Source organism: Hylaeus anthracinus, unplaced genomic scaffold, assembly GCF_026225885.1.
Source record: "Hylaeus anthracinus isolate JK02 unplaced genomic scaffold, UHH_iyHylAnth1.0_haploid 0, whole genome shotgun sequence".
In the NCBI taxonomy this organism is placed as follows: domain Eukaryota; kingdom Metazoa; phylum Arthropoda; class Insecta; order Hymenoptera; family Colletidae; genus Hylaeus; species Hylaeus anthracinus.
In genome coordinates, this window is record NW_026533254.1 from 23,796,324 (window position 1) to 23,817,091 (window position 20,768).

General features: G+C 44.1%; 3 protein-coding genes across 7 annotated transcripts; 2 read left to right on the top strand and 1 right to left on the bottom strand.

Annotated features, from left to right (window-relative positions):
* Window positions 1–1,310: 1,310 nt before the first annotated feature.
* On the top strand, window positions 1,311–7,820 carry LOC128896268 (transient-receptor-potential-like protein). Of its 2 annotated transcripts, none has more exons than XM_054159497.1 (18): window positions 1,311–1,541; window positions 1,881–2,089; window positions 2,156–2,378; window positions 2,471–2,665; window positions 3,030–3,219; window positions 3,284–3,469; window positions 3,690–3,880; window positions 3,946–4,124; window positions 4,331–4,615; window positions 4,713–4,903; window positions 4,980–5,062; window positions 5,124–5,245; window positions 5,358–5,545; window positions 5,672–5,862; window positions 6,192–6,391; window positions 6,461–6,742; window positions 6,915–7,050; window positions 7,113–7,477. In XM_054159497.1, the coding sequence occupies exons 2-18, from the start codon at window positions 1,910–1,912 to the stop codon at window positions 7,130–7,132; spliced, it is 3,042 nt and encodes a 1,013-aa protein (XP_054015472.1). In that variant the 5' UTR covers window positions 1,311–1,541; window positions 1,881–1,909; the 3' UTR covers window positions 7,133–7,477. The 2 variants fall into 2 exon arrangements, with proteins under 2 accessions (XP_054015472.1, XP_054015471.1); XM_054159496.1 differs by having other exon boundaries at window positions 1,312–1,541; window positions 7,334–7,820.
* A 2-nt stretch (window positions 7,821–7,822) lies between these two features.
* Window positions 7,823–15,482, bottom strand: LOC128896270 (coatomer subunit beta). Of its 2 annotated transcripts, none has more exons than XM_054159499.1 (10): window positions 14,779–15,482; window positions 11,291–11,704; window positions 10,883–11,216; window positions 10,526–10,814; window positions 10,105–10,445; window positions 9,749–10,013; window positions 9,302–9,669; window positions 8,795–9,239; window positions 8,486–8,721; window positions 7,823–8,418 (listed from the first exon to the last, which is right to left on the bottom strand). In XM_054159499.1, the coding sequence occupies exons 2-10, from the start codon at window positions 11,656–11,658 to the stop codon at window positions 8,188–8,190; spliced, it is 2,877 nt and encodes a 958-aa protein (XP_054015474.1). In that variant the 5' UTR covers window positions 11,659–11,704; window positions 14,779–15,482; the 3' UTR covers window positions 7,823–8,187. The 2 variants fall into 2 exon arrangements, with proteins under 2 accessions (XP_054015474.1, XP_054015473.1); XM_054159498.1 differs by lacking the exon at window positions 14,779–15,482 and adding an exon at window positions 12,032–12,191.
* Window positions 15,483–15,866: 384 nt separating this feature from the next.
* LOC128896271 (uncharacterized) lies at window positions 15,867–20,594 on the top strand. Of its 3 annotated transcripts, XR_008461950.1 has the most exons (4): window positions 15,868–16,161; window positions 17,008–17,303; window positions 17,373–17,608; window positions 17,679–18,258. XR_008461950.1 is itself a non-coding variant. In XM_054159500.1 (3 exons), the coding sequence occupies exons 1-3, from the start codon at window positions 15,960–15,962 to the stop codon at window positions 18,755–18,757; spliced, it is 669 nt and encodes a 222-aa protein (XP_054015475.1). In that variant the 5' UTR covers window positions 15,867–15,959; the 3' UTR covers window positions 18,758–20,594. The 3 variants fall into 3 exon arrangements, 2 of the variants coding, with proteins under 2 accessions (XP_054015475.1, XP_054015476.1); XM_054159500.1 differs by lacking the exons at window positions 17,373–17,608; window positions 17,679–18,258 and adding an exon at window positions 18,587–20,594 and having other exon boundaries at window positions 15,867–16,161; XM_054159501.1 differs by having other exon boundaries at window positions 17,373–18,258.
* The last annotated feature ends 174 nt before the right edge of the window (window positions 20,595–20,768 follow it).

Sequence of the window (20,768 nt, forward strand, 5' to 3'; positions counted from 1 at the left end):
CCCACTCCAACCCTAAAGTGAGAGCCCAGGATTTGGTCTATTCACTTCATTCTATTTTACATGTGTAATACTACATGGAAGCCATGTCCACTGCGATTCTGAGACTGGAAGATGGCCTGCCAACATATGTCAACCCCACTCCAACCCTAAATTGAGGACCCAGGACATGTCCTATTCGCTTCATTCTATTTTCCACGTGTAATATGTTCTATTTCACTGGGATTCCCAGACTGGAAGATGGCCACGGCCTGCCAACAGATGTCACTCGCATTCCTATCCCAAATCGAGGATCCAGGACATGTCCTATTCGCGCATCGCTTATGTTTTCGAACGTTTGGTGGCTTCTAGCAGCGTCGAAGCCGCAAACTGTTGATCCAACGCTGCGCTGTGTACCGAATTAATAGCCAAATATTGATTCGCTAGGCGCTGTTGCTCTCGTCGTTCGTTGCCTTCTATCCGCGCCGTCCGAAGAGGAAGACAGGAGACGGATTCCGGATCGATCGGCGTGGAAAATCCGCGGACCAAGGGTATCGTAACTTTTAGGGGCCATTCGAGAGGGCAATCCTCCGTAAAAACAGGAGAATGACATAAAAAAAACGTCTAGGACGATCGCGTTGCAGAGTTGTAATCATTAGCTGGACTCTAACAACGCTGCTCTGTGATTCTATTGTGATACTCCTACCGAAAGATGCACGTTACGAGGCATTAGACTTGGACATTCTTAGAATAATCCAGTATTGTCTTCTCAGGAAGGACAGTGAGAAAAATCATGCGTATCAGCTTGATGGTCAGTACTCCAAGCGTTAAGGGATTTCTGTCCTCAAGCCTTAGCTCCACAGTGTCCTACGATGGTCCCTCCCATCAAAAGACGGACTTCGGGAAGCCAGAACATCCGGGGGATGATCCCCTATTGCGTTTTCCGAGAAAAGGATTAGCGGAATTAATGTATATTCACTTGGCGCATTCAAATGAACCAAACCAATGCTATATCGCCCGCACCGCGCCCACCAAGTAGGATGTGCTGTCACTTAAATTGGAATCACAAGCGCGGCTAAAAGCATGGAGTACAGTGAGAGCTGACCAAGAGAATGACATCGGCCACTCAGGTCGTTTCCACTGGTATTATCCGGTCACTCTTCGATTCTCGATGTCCAGTACCACCTAGCGATCCCTCGCGTGGCTAACGAGATATCGGTAAGCAAATTAGTCCGCGTGTTTACGGTACTTTAAACAACCGGGCAAGTAAACAGGGTCTCGGTTAATGCCCGTAATTCGATTTCCATCATCCGCTATATAAGCGTGGTCGGTGGCCGGACGGTGTTTAGCTGGAAAGTCCCTTCGTTTGCGGCTTCGCAGAGCTGTCGCTTACAACCACCCAGTCCCATGTCGCTTCCTCGAACGATTTCGTGCTGTTGACCTTTCGCCGAGTGGGATTTTGAGTGCGTTCGCCACACGGGAGTGCCTGTTGCAATCCGAAAGCTGACTAAACTCCTGATTCCTGGATCCAGCGAGGCGTGACGCGGCGGGGGGGAGTGACAGAGGTTTGTAAATTGTTCGAAACATGTAGCGATGTCCCTTAGGTATTTTCCACCGATAGCTTACCCGTTCCATTAGCTGATTAACTTGGCAAAAACAGGGGTTCGTATATTATCGGGGACACGCTCTTCGGTGACTAATGATGGAGCTGTAGAGCCAACTTCCAATTAGCAACCTGGGTGTACATATATTAACCGAACACTATTGCAGTCACTATCACATTAAACACGACACACACTTCAAGCCCGGTTAAAACGGTTTAAGGACAGTAGCATTCATCCACTTCACCGTCCCCGTAGCGCAACTTGAACCGAGCAATCCTCCATTACTCTTCTTCGCCAAAGGTGGATTCCCCCTCGCACAGGGGTCCAAAATGGGCTGCGAGAAATCCGAGAAGGACCTGGAGACCCCTCCAAGCGAGGCGAGCAGCTATTCCATCAGTCTTCCCGGGCCCCTGAACATCGAAGAGAAAAAATACCTTCTGGCGGTGGAGAGAGGGGACCTGGCCAACGTGAAGAGGTTCATCCAGTCCGCTTACAAGGGTGGCGTTAACGTGAGTCCTATACTAGGCCTCTAGGCACTCCTGGACGACAGGAAACGAAGAATCTGAATCTTCCAGGGCTTATCGGTGGACATAAACTGCATGGACAGCCTAGGTCGTGGCGCCCTGTCCCTGGCGATCGAGGCTGAGAACTTAGAGATGGTCGAGCTCCTAGTGGTGATGGGAGTCGAGACCAAGGACTCCCTTCTTCGAGCAATCGACCAGGAGTTCGTGGAGGCTGTCGAGCTGCTGTTGGAACACGAGGAACTTCTTACAGCCGAAGCTATACGCGAGAACAATCGTAAAGCCACGTTTCAATAACGACGTTATTTCGCATATTAACACCATTGGTATAGTTTACCGTCCATGTCCAATCGTTCAATTCCGTTGCAGTCAAGGAAATCAGTCACAGCTGGCAGAAGGTCGACCCAATATCCGCCAGATACCCACCGGAAATAACGCCGCTGATCCTGGCCGCCCAGAGGAACAACTACGAGATCTTAAAGCTACTGTTGGACCGTGGAGCGACCTTGCCCATGCCTCATGACATCAAATGTGGATGTGCCGATTGCCTTCGATCGACCACTGGTGAGATAACTTGTGATACGGATTTTAAGGTAGACACTGGGGCTCCCTAGCAGCAGTCTAGGAAAGCAGAGATATTATAACGCAGCCAGGCCTGATGATGACCTGTCCAGATTGATGGAGTCTTCTTTTATGGATCTACCTTGCGACTGCTGATTGATGATGGTGTATTATTATCAATAATAGCCCTCCCTGCCTGTAGGTGATCCTCTGAGGCTGTCAGTTACCAGGATGTCCGAGTACAAGGCCCTGGCTAGTCGAAGCCTCAGAGTCCCCAGCGCATCAGATCCTCTGCTGACACTCTTAAATCTACCTTGCAACAGGACGATGACGTATTACTATCAATAATAGCGCTCCTTGTTCGTAGGTGATCCTCTGAGGCTGTCAGCTACCAGGATGTCCGAGTACAAGGCCCTGGCTAGTCGAAGCCTCATAGCCCTCAGCTCACCAGATCCCCTGCTGACTGCCTTCCAGTTGAGCTGGGAGCTTCGCGACTTGGCTATCGCCGAACCTGAAAGCAGAGGAGAGTACTTGAAGCTTCGAAAGCAAGTGGAAAAGTAAGCATTTTGCCACTCTTCTCGTAGCTACTCGATTCAATGTTCACCCTTCGATTTCAATTAGGTTCGCCGTCGACCTCCTGCAACAAGTACGAACCACGACCGAATTGCGCACCATACTCGACTACGACCCGCAGGACGAGAACAATTTGGCCACGAAGCAGTTGGTCAGATTGGAATTGGCCGTGCAATATAAACAGAAAAGTTTCGTCGCCCACCCCCGTGTGCAGCAACTCTTAGCGGCGATTTGGTGAGTTCATTAGGAAGTTATTTCAACTTTCTGTCGTTGAATTCGCGAACGCGAAATTGTTCCGAGAGAATCGCGAGATCCGTTTCGCTGAGAGTCTTCCTGGAATAATGGAAATAGGTGAAAATCCTTAGAGACGTTCCGAAGTTCGCAGACGACCTGGACAACGAGCATTAACGACAGAAACGTTAATCGTGAATTGTGTTTTTATTTGTCATCGAAGGTACGACGGGTTGCCAGGTTTCCGACGGATGTCCACGTGGGCGAAGTGCGGAGTCCTAGCGAAAACCGCCATGATGTTCCCTTTTTATTCTATAATGTACCTGCTGGCGCCCGAGTCCAGGACGGGCCAGCTGATGCGAAAACCCTTCGTTAAATTTCTCGTGCACGCCTCGTCCTACGTCTTCTTTCTGTGTGAGTCTCCTCGTGGAACCAGCCGAAGGTAACTTGTAACCAAGCTACCAATTGATTTGTTCCAGTCATTCTCATGTTGGTGTCGCAACGTGCAGAAATGGAACTGACGAAAATATTCAGCAGCGATGAGTCGAAAAGAGAGATCGAAGCCAATCTGGCCAAGCAAAGAGGCGCGGCTCCGTCGTATTTAGAGGGTATCGTTGTCTTATACGTTCTTGGATTTATTTGGCAAGAGATGAGAGAGGTACTGGAGATGTCCAGCAACAATACTTTTACTATCGTAGTTAAGATGCTTGGGTTGATCGAAGGATAACCGAGTGGTCCTCTGCTTGCCTGAAATGAAAGTACTTGAAACTAGCTATCCTGATACAGCAGATTAGTCTTCCTTTCAGTTTTCCATTCAGTCATAAAGAGACACTCACAGATGCACGGTCGCATTGAAATTTCAAGGCTTACGTGGACGGACTGAAGGCCTACCTAAGGGACATGTGGAACTTCATCGACTTTACCAGGAATTTCTTCTACATCGCGACCGCTGTGCTGAGGACAGCTGCGTACCTTCAGCAGAGGGCCGAGATAAGGCAGGACCCGATGGCTGCTATGGTGCCAAGGGAGACTTGGAGTGACTTTGATCCTCAGCTGATAGCCGAAGGCCTCTTCGCAGGGGCCAACGTCTTCAGCGCTTTGAAGTTGATCCACTTGTTCAGCATCAATCCTCACTTAGGCCCTCTACAGGTACCTTTGTTAATTCTTGATAAACATTGAGTTGATACGAACCTTGATACGAACCTTCCTATTAACTTTGATAAATAGCTAAAGATATTTGCTTCAGATATCCTTGGGTAGGATGGTGATAGACATCGTCAAGTTCTTCTTCATCTACACCCTGGTGCTCTTCGCTTTCGCTTGCGGGCTCAACCAATTGCTCTGGTACTTCGCTGAACTGGAGAGAAGGAAGTGTTACACTGGCTTCGGAAGTCCCTCCTGGGATGCAGCCAGTGAATCCTGCTTAAGATGGCGAAGGTACGCGACACAGTTTCCTCGGGACACGTCTGATAACGATACTCCTGAATTACATCGCTTTCCCTCGGTTGTGCAGGTTCAGCAGTGTCTTCGAGTCCTGCCAGAGTCTGTTTTGGGCCAGTTTCGGTGGCATTGGCATAGAAAGCTTTGAACTCACTGGTAAGTTTCAGGTGCGAGTGTGAGACACTCTCGAAGGCTTCTTTTCTGCACTGGTTTTCAGGGATCAAGTCTTACACCAGATTCTGGGGACTGCTGATGTTCGGATCGTACTCCGTGATCAACGTGATCGTCTTGCTGAACCTCTTGATAGCTATGATGAGCAACAGCTACGCCATGATTGAGGTACGCGTGTTGTAAAAAATATGTTATGGGGTTAACTCTCATATTCCCCGCCAGAGGGCTACTTAAATTCCATCTGCTGTTTCCTTTGATATCTTTTTAATTCTTTTCGCAGGAACGCGCGGACACAGAGTGGAAGTTCGCAAGAACGAAGCTGTGGATGAGCTACTTTGAGGAAGGCGGCACACTTCCACCCCCGTTCAACATCTTCCCACCGCCTAAGCTGTTGCTCAGGCTGTGCGGCTTACAGAGGAAACGGGTCACCAGACAGACGAGCGATTACAAGCGAACGAACGATTACAAGTAATGGCCACCTTCGAGGGCGATTTAACGGTGTCTAGAAAAGGCTGACGCGTCGATAACGACAAACAATACAGCCTCAGCGCTTTCGCCTTTTACGACCCGAGATCATTTGTCCGTTTTCGCTAGGTACGGGGCGGTTATGAGGGCCCTGATATGGCGATACGTCGTGAACGCACATTCCGAGCACGAAATGGATCCTGTTACCGAGGACGACGTTCACGAGCTCAAGTCAGACCTGTCCTCCTGGCGGTGCGAGCTGCTCGAAATCCTCAGGAGGAACGGCATGGACATCAATGGCGCCGACACCAAGGAAAGAAGTAAGCACGACTGGCTTCGTTGAAATCTGTGGCCATCTAGCGACGATTGGAGACAAACAACTTTCCTAAAGTTTAAAATAATAGATCGAGTCCCAAACGTCCATGCTTTGACATAAATAATTTACCACCTCCGAAATATACAGTCTTTGTACCGAGTACACATCTTGTCGACCACACCAATTACAGGGGTGACATGTATACCATTAATCCGAAGTGAAAGGTATGCAGCTGTTAAGAAATCAAATTTGATCTCCATTCGGTTCTGAAGAGTAACAAAGAACGTCTACTGCCAAATTAGATTGTTGCTAATGGATGTAAATGGTACCCAGCTGTTCTAGGCAAGAGAATGAAGGTTTGGGAAAGGAGGCTGATGAAGGACTTTCACGTAGCAGCCCCAGTCACGGGATCCGAAGTCGACGAGCAGGCGACGACCCTTCAGCCACCCGCTGAAGGCGAGGACAACGTTGCCAGATGGAAGAGAATCGCCAAATTGGCCGTATTGCGATCGACTAGTAATCGTTGGAGCCAGGTGCAGTCTCGATGCTTTGAAAATGATTAGAACGTAGAAAGACTTTTGCATCGAGTGAAACAATTTCAGCTAGTGGACAGCGCTATCAAGAGTTCTCAAATCGGCAAGAGCAACAGCATGGCATCCATGCAGAGTCAAATAAGCCTAAAGAAAGCCATGGAGGAAGCACAGAAGCTGACCAACAAAAGCCCCTTGCCGCCCGTGTCGCCTATCGAGCTGCCTGAAAGCACAGCCTCGACGATCCTTCATGTTTTGCAGGACATAGTAGAGACTGACGAATCTTCTCAAGAAACATTCTCTGATCCTCCTAAACTGACGGTGTCGCTCGATCCTAGTGCAAACGTTGTTAAGGTAAAAGATCCAATTAGCTTAGGTTACTGCGAACACGAAATATAAATGAAGATTCTAGGTTAGGTTTTACCTTCGTTTAATTTGGTCATCATTGGACAGATGAATTATTTTTGCAGTTTTGATTAACTATTTCCATTTCGATTGTTACCTTCACCCGTATCTTCTTCTACAGCCCAAGCCCGTGATAACGATGGACTACGTCGACGAGAAGCCCGCCAAACATACACCGCCGGTTCCGCATCGTACGCCATCTCGCAGCGTCAGGAGGAAGCCTGAGAACTCGCAGGCAAACTACCAAAACTCGTCAGGTAAGGCTCAGTAAATAATTGAGACTGTAATAATTGTGATAATCGAACTGTGATACCTACAGTGTCAAAAATTAGTAGCTGAGCAGCGCACTCTTCAAGATGGTGACTCTAAGAACCGTATTCCACGCAATTACGAAATAGAATGAACACAGAAACAAGAAACTCGTCCTTATACACCAGAATAAACAAAATATTCTGATATTCTATAATTAATAAATATAATTACGAAATATTCTAATATTCTTGCTCCTTTTCGTGGGCAAATTACACTTGTGCATTCCAGAAGCACCAACGCTGTCCGTGCAATCCATCAACGCTTCCAAAGTTCCATCCAGTTCATCGAGACCTGGCAATCAACCCAACCCGGCCACAGATTCCAAGCTATCTGTGCCTAACGATAGTAGAACGATCAAATCGCGATTAAAGCCTACAGTGAGTCCCAAAAAGATGTCGAATTTGGGGACGTCGGGCACACCGGAGGACAAGGAAAAGCTCGTAGATATCATGCCGAAATCACCTCGATTTGCGACCAGTAGATCGCCTAGAAAAGGAGGCTGGCTATGAAGCACCGTATCGTAAAATAGTTACTTCCATCGAACGTGATCGTTCAAAGCAATCATGTACCATGCATCATCTTAACAGTATGGGATCGTACAACTAACTTTTTTTATTGTCGGATGTAAAACGTTAGGGCAGCAACGTGAACAAAGGAACCTGCGCTTTCGAATATTTTTACATCGTGTGGGAATAAATTAGCATTGAAAGGAGAATGTACAGTGTTGGTTCTTTATTCCTTAAAAAATATTTATCAGAAAAATCAGTTTTAATTAAATAAAATACAGGCTTATATCTAAAGTATCGTATGTACTATATTTTCTTCATTTACGGATACATAGGTATCGTCGCTCGGCGTTGACGGTACACGAAAAAAAAAAAAAAGAAAGAGACAAAATGGCGCGTCGCACTCGGTATCTAATGCGGGAGATTAGAATGGTGGAATTGAGAAGGAGAACTGAAGTGCGCCATTCGTAGCGTTGATCAGATTGGAATCCAATTGGGCACGTTTTTAGCGAAACAATTTGGATACTGTGTTTGAGAGAGAAAGGGAGGGAGGGATAGATTAAAAACTACTGTGCTTTAAGCAGCCTGCACAACTTTACTCTGTGGACCTTTTTGCGTGGCATTAATTTTATCTCCTAACGACAACGCCATTCCTTGGCTCTTCGCTCTGATGCGAATGTGACCGACCACCGGTGCGTATGGTTTATTCAATGGTTTTTCGATAGACATATTCGCTAATGCGTCCTCCCCAAATATTGATTTCGCGTACATGTTCGCAGCCATGAACCCACACTGACCAGAAAGAGCCTGTAACGATATTAAAACATCGTGATAGCCGCAGTTTCATCTAAACTGCGTAAATAAATGTCCATACCTTCTCCGGCGTTAGACATCTCATGTTCGTGGACTTCAATAAATGCGCGAGATACTCCCTCAGATCTGACAATGTCGTATGTACAGACACCTTGTTCTCCCACTCGAATTCCGCCCACATTTGTCGGAACTCGGCGTCGGTGCACGTCGCTGGTACTATGTAATCCATGATATCTATGGGTATGTCGTTCAACACAACGACGCTTCTGTCGGATCCAGCTCCAGACACATCGTATACTAAACAAAAATCAATCGGTATTTTTTATTTACACTCACACTGTTTCGTTAAGGGCACGGATCATTCACACACCTATATTCCCGAATATTATGCCATTTTCCGTGGACGCCACCTTTACGTTGGCTTTGATGCTCGCGAAGTCTCTTGGAGCGAGGACGATAGGCTGTGGCCTCTCCACGAGCTTCAGATCGCCCATTGTCGCCAACTCTAAAGTGCAGTTCTGCAGAGTATCTTCGGTCTGATTGACGATTAAGACGTCGAGCACAATGTCGTACTGATTCACGTGAACCAGAGCCTCCGCGTACACGGGATCCGAGAAGCCAGTCAGTTGCGTAACCTTGCTCAAAGCGCTAGGAGCCGGGGCATCTCCAGCACCACCAGGTCTTCCAGCAACAGCCGCGCTGAGACTTTGTTCGAACATGTCGCCCGCTCCACCAGTTGGGTCTGATCCACGACTCAACTGCAGGAACTGGATCGCGTCGTCCACCTGAACGATGCTGCCTGGCTTCTCCTTCGCCTGTAACATTCAAATGTTCCAGTTAGGGTTGGACACGTCTTTATATAAAATAAAGTAACAACCTTTTGGTTCTGCGAGTCCTCCTCGGCCTTCGCTGTCAACATTCTACCAAGAGCGTCACGGCAACCCTCGGTGAACACCTTTTGAACGAGCGGCGTCGGGCAAGCCAAGGCTCTCAGACACAAGGATAATCGTTCAGCGTCGTCGTGCGTCATCGCCTTCGTGGGAAGACCCGAGCGACCTAACTGTAACACGCTGGACATCACCAGCATCGCCTCCGCTTGCATACGATTGCTCTTTTGGGGGTCGCTTTCGAGACTCTTGTAACGAAGCGCTAATTTAGCTAAAGTTGTCGCTAAAGAGGCGCCAATGAAGAAATCGCCCTCCATCATGTACTGAACCAATGCTGGACGTTTCTCTTCTTTCTTCCCTATAGTCACGAATTTAATATTAACCACTTACGGAACGGACATCTTTACGACGCTAGAGAGGTTAGGAAAAATAATTACGCGACGACGCTGTACTGAATGCGCTTTGAGTAGCGTATGTTCCATCCGATGTGACCAACTGTGCCGGTGCAACTTGAGTACTTCCATCTTCCAGCGTCTTTTCACCAGCCTGGCGTTTGTTCTCCGCTTCGAGCAACGGTAATTCACCCAAGGCAGCCCGTATGCGACTCATCACAGCCTCTATGTCTTCCTTAGACGTCGCGTACTCGCCAAGAATCCACAATGCTGCTCTGTGTACTTTCACGGATCTGATATGTGGGAAAACCTACGCAGAAATGACGATCCGAGGAATTAGTGGATAGTTGATTAACGCCTGAGCATGAAATTAGGTTAGATTAGTTGCTTGGAATATTTACTTCGAGAAGCTTTTCAACGATCAGCGGTCTGAGGTTTTCGAAACGTTGGATCGCTTCGCGAACAAAGACCAGGACGTCTGTAGCTGCGGCTTCGTTATTCTCTGACAGGAAATCCGTCAGTACGGGAATCACGGTAGCGGCGACGTCTGAGAATTTAATAGAGCAGGCGTGCAACGTCCGCACAAGAAGCTGTCGATATCTGCCCGCATCTTCGTGTTCACCACCAGCCGTTCTGAGCACTTCTTTCTTCAGAAGTTGAACCATTTCTTCGATCGTGCGTGTGGTTACCAAGTCCATAGCCAGAGCCAACGTTTTAGTTCTGACTTCTAACGCTGGCGAACCTACAGGACCAACAAACATTTTTTTCACCGACATTCTTATTCCTCGAGTATGTTTTCTTCGTTCGGTTAGAAACACCCACCCAAGACTCTAAGTACATCCATGACCAAGTCCTGGAGGACTCTTTCATAGACGGGGCTATCTTTCATTGCGATCAAACGATCTAACACGATCAGTTTGACGTTATTGTCGCTTTCTTTAACAACCAATTCAATGTAGCAAGAGGCTGCAGCCTTGATAGCTGTAGGAGCGCTGGTGAGCGTCACCAAAGTGCCAGCCGCTTCGTAACGAACCGCAGCGCTAGGCGAATTCAACAAGCTATAAATACATCTGATGAAACGTCCCCTTTCCGATGGATTTGCGAGGCACACCTGTAAACATATACACTCTTGAATATGAGACAGACGAAAGCCGAAACACTCTGGCGACGAAGACATACTTTGTAAATTAGTTCAACGATAACCAACTGCAGTATGTCGCCAAAGTTGGGCACTTGATCCAAACAAGAGCCTAAATATGACAATGCTGTGCTCTGATCTGCGTGCAACAGCATCAAAAATGCATTTCTCCTGCACGACATGTCCTGTTCACCCTCCAAGTATTTCGCGATTAATTCGGGAGCATCTGGTATGAGAAACTCGAAGTTTCTGTATATTGTGAAAATAGCGAGAACGGCGTTGCGTCTAACGTAAGAGTGTCTGTGCTCCAGGCAGGCAATTATTGCTGGCATTAGCGGTTCCAAAAGTTCGGGTTCCTTCAATTTACACAAAAATCTGAAAGATGCAAAAGCATTCTTGTGATCATGCACGCTTCGTTCGGTAAGATATACCATTCTCTCGATTAATACCTAAGAGTTGAACCTCTGACAAACTCATTCGGATGCTGTAAGTCCTTTCTGTAAGCATCGCAGACTAAAATCATTTCCTGAAGCAACTTGCCATCCGGAGAGGTCTTTGGAACTATTTCCCAGAATATTAATAGAAGCTTCTTAATAGTATGATCCTGCAGCGGCAGGACAAATCTGATAATAGTCATCAGAAGTCCTGGCAGCCGTTCCCCACTGAGGATCATGTGAATTGTTTTCTTAAGGGCATCGATCTTTGTCTGCACATCCCCTTTTTCAAGATCTTGCTTAAGCTGGAGCTCATTCAATGGCTCCGTATCGATTGGAATGTTTATCAAAGTATAGCAAGGTTGTTCCGCAATCGTGCTCATTTTGGCTGATGTTACACACTTTGCCAAGAAAGTCTCCTCTTACGACCTGGAATCAAAACAACGTATAGCAGTGTATTTTTAATGTTTACACCCTGAATTAGTTATTGGTATAAGCGTTAATGCACTCAAAAAAAAGTACAATTTCATTCTGAGATGCAAATTGTATTTTTCTCTAAACAAGTAACAGATAAAAAGTCGTGCATCTTTCACTCATTAATCGATATATTTGACCAGATAAGAAACGTGTCTATCTCGAAGTAACATTACTCGAGAAACAAATCTGAAGTGAGGTTAGGTCAAGTGCAACTGTATGTTTCGCGTGACATCACAAGCCTCCATAATTTTTTGGAGATGTTTCCGATGCTGGACGTACCTGATCACGTGAAAATCGCGGGGAAACGATGGATAGCGATATTTTCCCAGTGGACAACTGACATTTATGCGAATCCGGAAACAAGGGAAACCGCATACGTGTCAAACCCCCTACATTAGGGAAATATCGAAATAAGAATAGATAGCGCTACTGTCGTCGCCTCCACGTAGATCACAGATCACAGATCTTCGAAAATTTCTGTACGAAACTTTTATTAAAAAGAATTTTCAGTTGGGGGATCAATAAAAAACGTTAGCAGTATTCGAAATTCCATATGCTGATGCAGAAATTAATGTATTTACACGCTAAACTATATTATTGTTTTAAACTTACAGAACCATAAACTCTTATTAGGAACCATTTTGAGTTGAGGGATCAATCATAAACGTTAACAAATTTAGAAATTTATTAGCTTTCCTATTTCCTATTTATAAACTAAATATCACTCTTCTTTATTTTATGAAAGCGTGTTCGAGTTTTCTTATCATTGCGTTACTTCGTTAACGACTGACTAACATCTTGTGGTCTAGTTCTCAAGTTTGTCGATTAAAGCGTTGCACTTGGTTTCTTATCGTAATCGATAATGATGGGAGTGATACTAAATGATAATGGGGATTTCTGAGCCTGATTCGCGAGTTATAAATTTTCATAAAGTGACAAGTCTATTCTACAACTCATCTTTAATGTAAATAGTGTCAAAGAGTGAATAAATAGTTGTAGAAATAAAATGACAATGAATTCTTAATAATGAATTCTTGAAAAGGTTTTCAAAATCTAGTTTAATAACGCGTCACAGACGCGCTATCGATCGCGTTTAGTCGTTAAATCGCTAAAAATCACGTACAACTTACGTCGTTGTTTATCTTTCATTAAAAAATTTGTTTAATTTAGGTGGCACGTGCAACACAAATCATGATCATTTTTATCGATGCAAGAGGAGGAGAGTATACAAAAGTTTCCCAATTACGTAATATTATGCAATAATCATTGATCGTATCGCTGTTATTTTTCACATCGATACTATTAATTTATATCACGCGAGATAAGCGATCTTCGTTAATAGAATACTTTAACTGGAGCACCACTGACCTAGAAAACAAACTGAACTGAATAGACCCTAATTGAGATTAAAGAAGCAAATAATTTCTTCGTGAATTTCGAACGTTATGAATTACGTTCGCGAAAAGTAATTCGAACGATGATAACATTAATAATATGAAACATTATGCGCAAGCACTCGATTCAGTTTCGTGACGAGGAGAGTAGAATTATTTCGACGAAACCGCACGTGTCCGCGTTAAAACGATTATTCAGCTATTCAGAATATTCTAAAGCAATTGCTTTGTAAGCACGGCGAGTTGTTTTTTTGTTGTCGAGCAACATATTCCATTTTTGCTGTACTATCGACGCGGCGATAAACTCTTGATCTGTTATAACGAACGATCAGATCTCCATGATTGGCAAGTACACTATTTTTTGTTCGGTTTGCGCAACCAGCAACAGCGTTCGGTTCATCGAAAGTAAATCGAACGAATGTACTCCATTTCGATTATGTTTAGACCCACCGCGAATTCGCGATATCGCGATATTAATAGAGAAAGTCACGGTTGGTCTATACGGAAAGTTCTCCATGAGTAATCGGTGACCCACGATAAAGTAAGTGCATTGTGCAAGATAATGCCGCATTATTTAACGATATTATGAAGCATTCCACGTTGCTACGGATCTTAATAGAAGCCTTTTTAAACAAAGGTTTTACATAGGTCATCGTTGATCCATGACCAGTTTATTGCACGCAATGATTGCGCTAATATGGTCATTTTAATAAGTATTTCGAGATACCGTGCATTTTTGCGATTATTTTAAACGATACCTCGGCAATGTTATCTCTGGGTCGCCGATGACCCACGACGGAATTCGAATTGCATTAGATGACGGTGGATTTATTAATTTTTTTGTGAAATGATTGGATTGTATGATTTTCGTTAAGGATAAATACTATTCCATAATTCAATTAAACCTTACTAATCTCTGCTTGAAAACTTGAATGGATTCGAAGGAAAACGGCGTGGGTCATCTATGATCCACGCTACGGTAAACGCATTACACACTGCAGTTACGAATTATTATTAGTTAAAGTATTTATCACCTTCTGAACAGCATAACGTGTATTTTATTGTTGATATTTCATGTATTTTTGCATTCATGCACATCCTCGTACATTTTCACACATTTTCCCTTGCACGATTTAATTATTAACCCTTTGCGCTCGGGTGGCGCCTCTAGGGCGACATATGTAATTTAAAAGTGATTTTGTGATGTTTTTCTTCGAAGTAGAGTTTTTGGTGTCACAGAAACTTATTATAAAAATGGACTGGATTTGATTCTATAAAAAAATGCCTCGAGCGCAAGAGGTTAAAACATTATCTAGAAAAATGTTGTAGAAGATTACGAGACCCTGAAAAATAAAAATCATAGCTGTTCAGTGAACAGCATATAATTATTTAACAGAGAACTATGCAAGAAATTCGTCTCGTTTGGAATCCATCTTGGATAAACGTTGAAGAAAGGAGAAATCCTCATGGTCTCACCCTGAAAATTTTTTCAAATTCCTGCACGACCGATTCCTATTGCATCAGAGAAAATTAGCGACTAGACCACGGTGCCCTCGTGTGCGGCAGCTAATTGCGAACGTCTCGACGCGACGGAGCCGATCTTCAATTATTTCCCGTCTCTGTCTTGCTTACTTTTTTCGATTAACTCCTATTACACTGGGCCGCTGCATCGTCTGCACACAAAGGGGGTCACACACACGTCCGTGTCTCGTCGGTACTCTCCCGTTTCATTCCTCCGTCTTCCTTTCGCTCCGTGGCCACGTAAGGAGTTCCACGGGGTGAAGATAATCATCGGAATCATCGTTATTGACCTAAACTGTTTTGCGCTTGCCACGTTGTCGGCGGCACCCTGTAGACGACCCCATCGGTCTCGCTTAACCGACCATTGAATCGCAGATGAAATTTTGATGAGTTGCACGAGCTTCGGTTTCTTGGTCGAAATTACGCTCGGGGCGATTGTTTCGTTGTTGCCACATCGATGCCGATGCCGTCTTGCGAAGATTTCCCTGTATAGTTTCTTCCATTTTGCAACAATTAACTTCGAGATTGTTGAGATGAACTTGGTTCTATTTATTTGACTCACATCTCACTTAAGAAGTAAAATACAGTCAGTCCCATAAATGATCGCACCATCTGTGTCTATTACAAGAATTCAATTAAATGACAGGCTTGATGTTTCCAAATAAATGTTTCATTATATATATATGCACATGAATAAACATTACACACGTATATTTTTATAAGGAAACAGAAATTTATTTATAGGGTAGATGACAGCGAAAAGGTTCACCATGGAAGTTCCCCAACTAATACCAACTCAATTAATACCAAAGACTCACGTCAAACCAACGGAGACTCGCGTCAAACACAGATCCAATTTCGTCCACATCTGTCCCAACTCGGATCAATCTAGCGCGTTCGAAACACAGAAAGCATTCCGTGTTCGACCCAGAAAATTCGCCCCGAGTCGAAAGGAATCCCCCTTTCTCCTGACGCTGCAAACCTTGGCAAACAGTTTCGTGTCGCATGACAAAACAGTACGATATCAACTTCACCTGTCATCGTTAGCAGTCGAATCCGACTATCCGGCATTCTTCGATGCGATAAGAATCCGCATCAAATATGTTACAAACGTGACGACCTTGCAAACAATCCCGATTGTGCGAACGGGCCAGCGACACGTTCCGTCGGATAACAGCGGGATTTAAAATGCGAAGGATCGGTGGACGTCTTGAGTAGCACAAGGACCATCTCATCGTCGATATCGTCGCGTTTTAAATAGCTGGCAACCTCTTTTCGTTAACTAGCGCGTTATGGATCGTGTGCGGCAAACAATACGCGTCGCGCTTTTCGCTGCGATGCTAGTCGCGGTGCTGGACGTCTCCTTAGGAGACTCGCGGATACCCTTGACGTGCAAGAACATCGCCAGGGATGCCATCATCAACAGCTGCAAGGGGCCCAGGAGCAAACGATCCGTTCAGGAGCAAAGACCGTTGGTCCGAACGTTGACCATAGGTGAGTTGGGATGTGTTTGTTGGAGTTGGATTGTAATAGGAGTTGGATACAGGCGAGCAGTTGACGTACTCGGGGTTAGGGTACTCCTGATGAGGAATTTGTTCGTTAGATTTAGATAGGAAGCTGAGAAAACGAGGGATTGGAGTTTTAATAGTTGCCAGTACGTTTGACAGAGTTGGATTGAGAATAGAAAATGTTGACGAACTGTTTAGAATACTAGTTAGGGTACTCTTGATGAGGAATTTGTTCGTCAGATTTGGATGGGGAGCTGAGAAAGCGAGTGATTGGAGTTTTAATAGTTGGAGTACGTTTGACAGAGTTGGATTAAGAGTAGAATATATACTTTTGGAGTATTCCTAGTTAGGGTATGATGGGAATTCGTTCGTTAGAGACTGGTGAGACGTGTGGTGAGAATAAGCAACCATTTGGGACCTCAGTGGTTGGGATACGTTTGGTACAGTTTGATTAGGAGTAAGGCATAGACGAGTTAGATCAAGAGTGGAATGTAAACGGCGTGTTAAAGTATTCGTTCGTTAAAGGTGGGTGAGAGTTGTGCTGAAAATAAGCAACCAGTTGGAGTCTCAGTAGTTGGGATACGTTTGATACAGTTTGATTAAGAGTAAAGTATAAACGATTCGGATTGAGAGTAGGATATAGGTAAGCAGTTGAGGTATTTGTTCTTTAGAGATGGGTGAGAATAAACAATCAGTTTTAGCCTCAGTAGTTGGGATACGTTTCATATAGTTTGATCAAGAGTAAGATGCATGTAGCAACGCATGTAGCAACGCATGTGAGCAACGCATGTAGAGTGTCAGGAGGTTAGTGACCGAGCAATCTGTCTTTCAGATGGGTTAGATTCGCCAGCGGAGCCTGCCACCACTCAAAAGAAGCGGCAATGGAGAACTGAGATACTGCCAACTGGAATGATAGGACCGATGGGGCAGTTGGGACCGATGGGGTCGATGGGGCCGATGGGATCGATGGGACCGTACTCTATTGGAGCAACGGACAACACCTACCACAACATGGGATTCAGTTCTCCAGGCCTGCAGATCCAAACTGACGAGGGCGCCAGTATGACGAGTCAGATGATGGGTCCAACGACTAGTTTCGCACCCTTTCCCGGAAGATATAGATATTCTGTAAGTATACAGTGTCCTTTCGTATTAACAATCTGGTTAATTGATTCAATAAAGAGAATAATATTATAGGGGGACAGAGTTAGGTACCAAGATGGCGACTTGAGTAATATGAAGATACAAGTACCTTATGCACGTACATATTGGATTAAAACGTTGGATTATTAATGTTAGGATACGACTGCTGGTCTGTACGCCCTTTCACACCGCAAGTTTTAATTCGACTGTTTCGATTCATCCATGTTTGGCTGTAGTTGTAGAATTAAAGGAGTAGCGGAAGAAAAATTGTTTAAAAAGGGCTCTTAATGGTAAAAATCTCGAATCGATCGATGGCAACTTTCAGTTGGAACAAGTTCTCAAAGTATGTGTATTTTTCAGCTTTATGAAAACGAGTAGCGCCCTTAAGTGACTGCTCGATGCCACTCCCACCACTGTGAATCACGCAAGGAACGACTCTTCCTCCTGCAACAGTGCTGTCCACGGATTTGATCACTCGTGGTTTGCACGACGTTATTAGTCGAAGTTCGTTTATCCGGTGACAGAAAACAGAGGATACTCTGTTGATTCCGGAATATACTATGGACGACAAGGAGGAGTCGACCTTCAAGTTTACACAACGAAGCGAGAAACAGAGTGGTGGGAGATACTTGTTTAGTGGCCTCGAGCAGTCAATCGAGAAACGAACTATATATTCGCGCTTATGTTACGTAGAAAATATTACGTAACATAACATAACATCGACTACGTTAAATTGTTGAGTTGAAAGATGGGTTGAAAGAGTGAATTGAAACTGTTTGGTTTTAAGTACTGACCAGTTTGATAGCGTTATAATAGCCAGTAGTAAAACTTGTTTGAAAATGTTTGGGATATAATGGTGGTGTGCTTAATCATACGATGTAACAAAATATTTAAAAAAAGAATAATAAAATTTGGTTTTGTGTAACATTCAAAAATATAAGACGAAGTTAAATGTTACTACCCTGTATTAATAAAGTATCTTTGGATTAAGATTGACCATAAGTTTGTTAAAAAAGTGGCACCTGAAATAAGTGGATATCAAATATTTCATATATAAAGATTCGAACCAATCTTTCGAAGGAATGCAATCTTGTCAGGTTTATGAGTAGAAGAAGAAAGAAAGTAATTGCATTTCTCCACGAAACAGATCACGGTATAGACGTAACCGGAGTGTCAGAGATAATTTGCATTCTATAAATTCTCGATGCTAAAAATAATTGAACTATTCACTTTTCAATTTGTTAATCTTTATTTTTGTTAAATTCAAGCTAAGCTTCGAAGACCTCGAAGAGCTTCACGAGGAGGTCGGCGAGAGGTTCGTGAGGAATTCCAAGGATTTGAACAAGAAAATATTTCTGAAAGTTGCTGCGAAGTGTTGTCCAAACGTGAAGCTGTGCATGGACGATCCGAGCCAAGTCCCGTGCATGGGATTTCCCTGACGGGGCACGCGAACGTCGCTGTCGAGTTTCGAACGAAAACCGCAGCCAATATCTAAAGCTTTAATATCTAAACTTTTTAGAGAATGGGTCTTCCATCGCTAGTACTTAAATATTCGAGCGTGTTTGAAGAATCCTCGAAGAAATAAAGGACACATTGCATCCACGCACTTACCCTGACATCCCGCAAAAATTTCGTTAGAGATAACTAAATAAAATTGGATTACGACAGCGCTGGACGTTATTCCAGCAAATTTTTATTCGAATAGCGTACGAATTAACGTTACCCGACTCAGTCGCAATTCGGGCCAAATTAACAGCTCGAGGCTTATTGTTAGATAGATAAACATTCGAAAAATAGCTCACGCTCTCATTCTTTGTTTACACGAAATTGATCCAATATCTGTTTACAACGCGATTAATGAATATTGCTCGTTCAGCCTTGATAATTTCTCCGGCATCGTAAACGTAAACACTTCTTCGAATTTCCCCAGGAACTCGTGCGATGTTAGCAATAATCATTTTCGTTTTCAAACAAGCTGATACAATTATCTGTGACGTTGCAGTTTGTCTAAAATAGTAAGAAATATTAAAAAGATAGTGGTCCGATGCGAAACTACAGAAAAGGAAAATAGAAAATGGCAGACAAAATACAACTTGTCAAGGAACAAATAGAAGAAAGTCATTTCCACGAAATACAATTAAATCACGGAGAAAACATTTTTTTTAAAAACAGATCCGTACATAAGGCGATCGAAGTGTTTTAATATTCTTCGAGTAAATTTGCTCGAGCATCCCGGGGGGCAAACATTGATCCAAAAAATGTGAACATGCCTCGCGCGCACTCTAGCGGGGCCCGCGGAAGTCCACGTCGACGGTAGCGCCGTCTATGTTCTATCCCCACCACTTACGCACGTAAACTAACCTATATTGTACATGTGAATAGGATGGTATCGGGAAAATGAAACGCTACGGACTCTATTCGTCTCCTTCTCTATATATACAAAGTTTATCTGCTACTAAATATTTATTAACAGACTTCTTTCAAAGCGGGAGTTGTCAAAACGTGCGATTGCAAAGTATACATGTACCCGCCCACAAAAGGGATGAAAAGGACGAAATATAATATTAAACTCGAGTCGGCTGGGCGATGTAAGAACGAAAGTTGTATATGTGTAAAAGGAGACGAATAGAGTCAGTGCCGTTTTATTTTCCCGAAGCTGTCCGATTTACGTTTCTATATTTCAATCCACGTTGTCGTGGATTAAAACATAGGCGGCGCCACAGTCGGCGCGGGCCTAATCTGGCTTCTCTGGCCTCGAATCATCTACAAGCCCAAACGGCATCATCTTCATCTGAAAGTGCACTTGCACGTACCGCCAGAGACGATGTCCCGTAGTGGGTTTGCTACTATCATCCAATTTACAAGCGAACCGTGTGCAGCGGTTAATGGCTGTCAGTGTAATGGGCTACTTGTAAGTAGCGATGGGCTCGAAGCGTCCAGCCCACGCGAGCATAAATAGAGAATTCAAGTATCGAATAAGAAAAGAACCGAGCGGACTTTAAATAGAAACATTTATTCGAAATGAATTTATTCGACGAATGAAGATACTTTCGACGATGAATTTTTTTGATTGATTTCAGTTTCGATTGAGAAAATTGAGGATACGTTCGAATCGAAATAGATACGGTTGTCTATTAATGATTTTATGTATACCGATATGTATTATATTTTGATATGGCAGCGATGGATGTTCGACATGAAAATCAACATTTCAAGTAGCAACAGATCCGAAGTGCTCGTCACGAAATACTTCAATAAACAGCGAATTCTCCTAGATTCGACGTGGCTTGCTACTGATTGCCAGTTGAAAAGACGAAGATTCTATTATCGTGCTCGCTTCTTGTGCACGAGTATCGTCTAACACGTTGATGTCAACGTGACCTGTTAATAATTAAATCTGCCAGAAGATGCACTGTTCAGGAACCGACTTCCAACAAGGAAACTTGGATC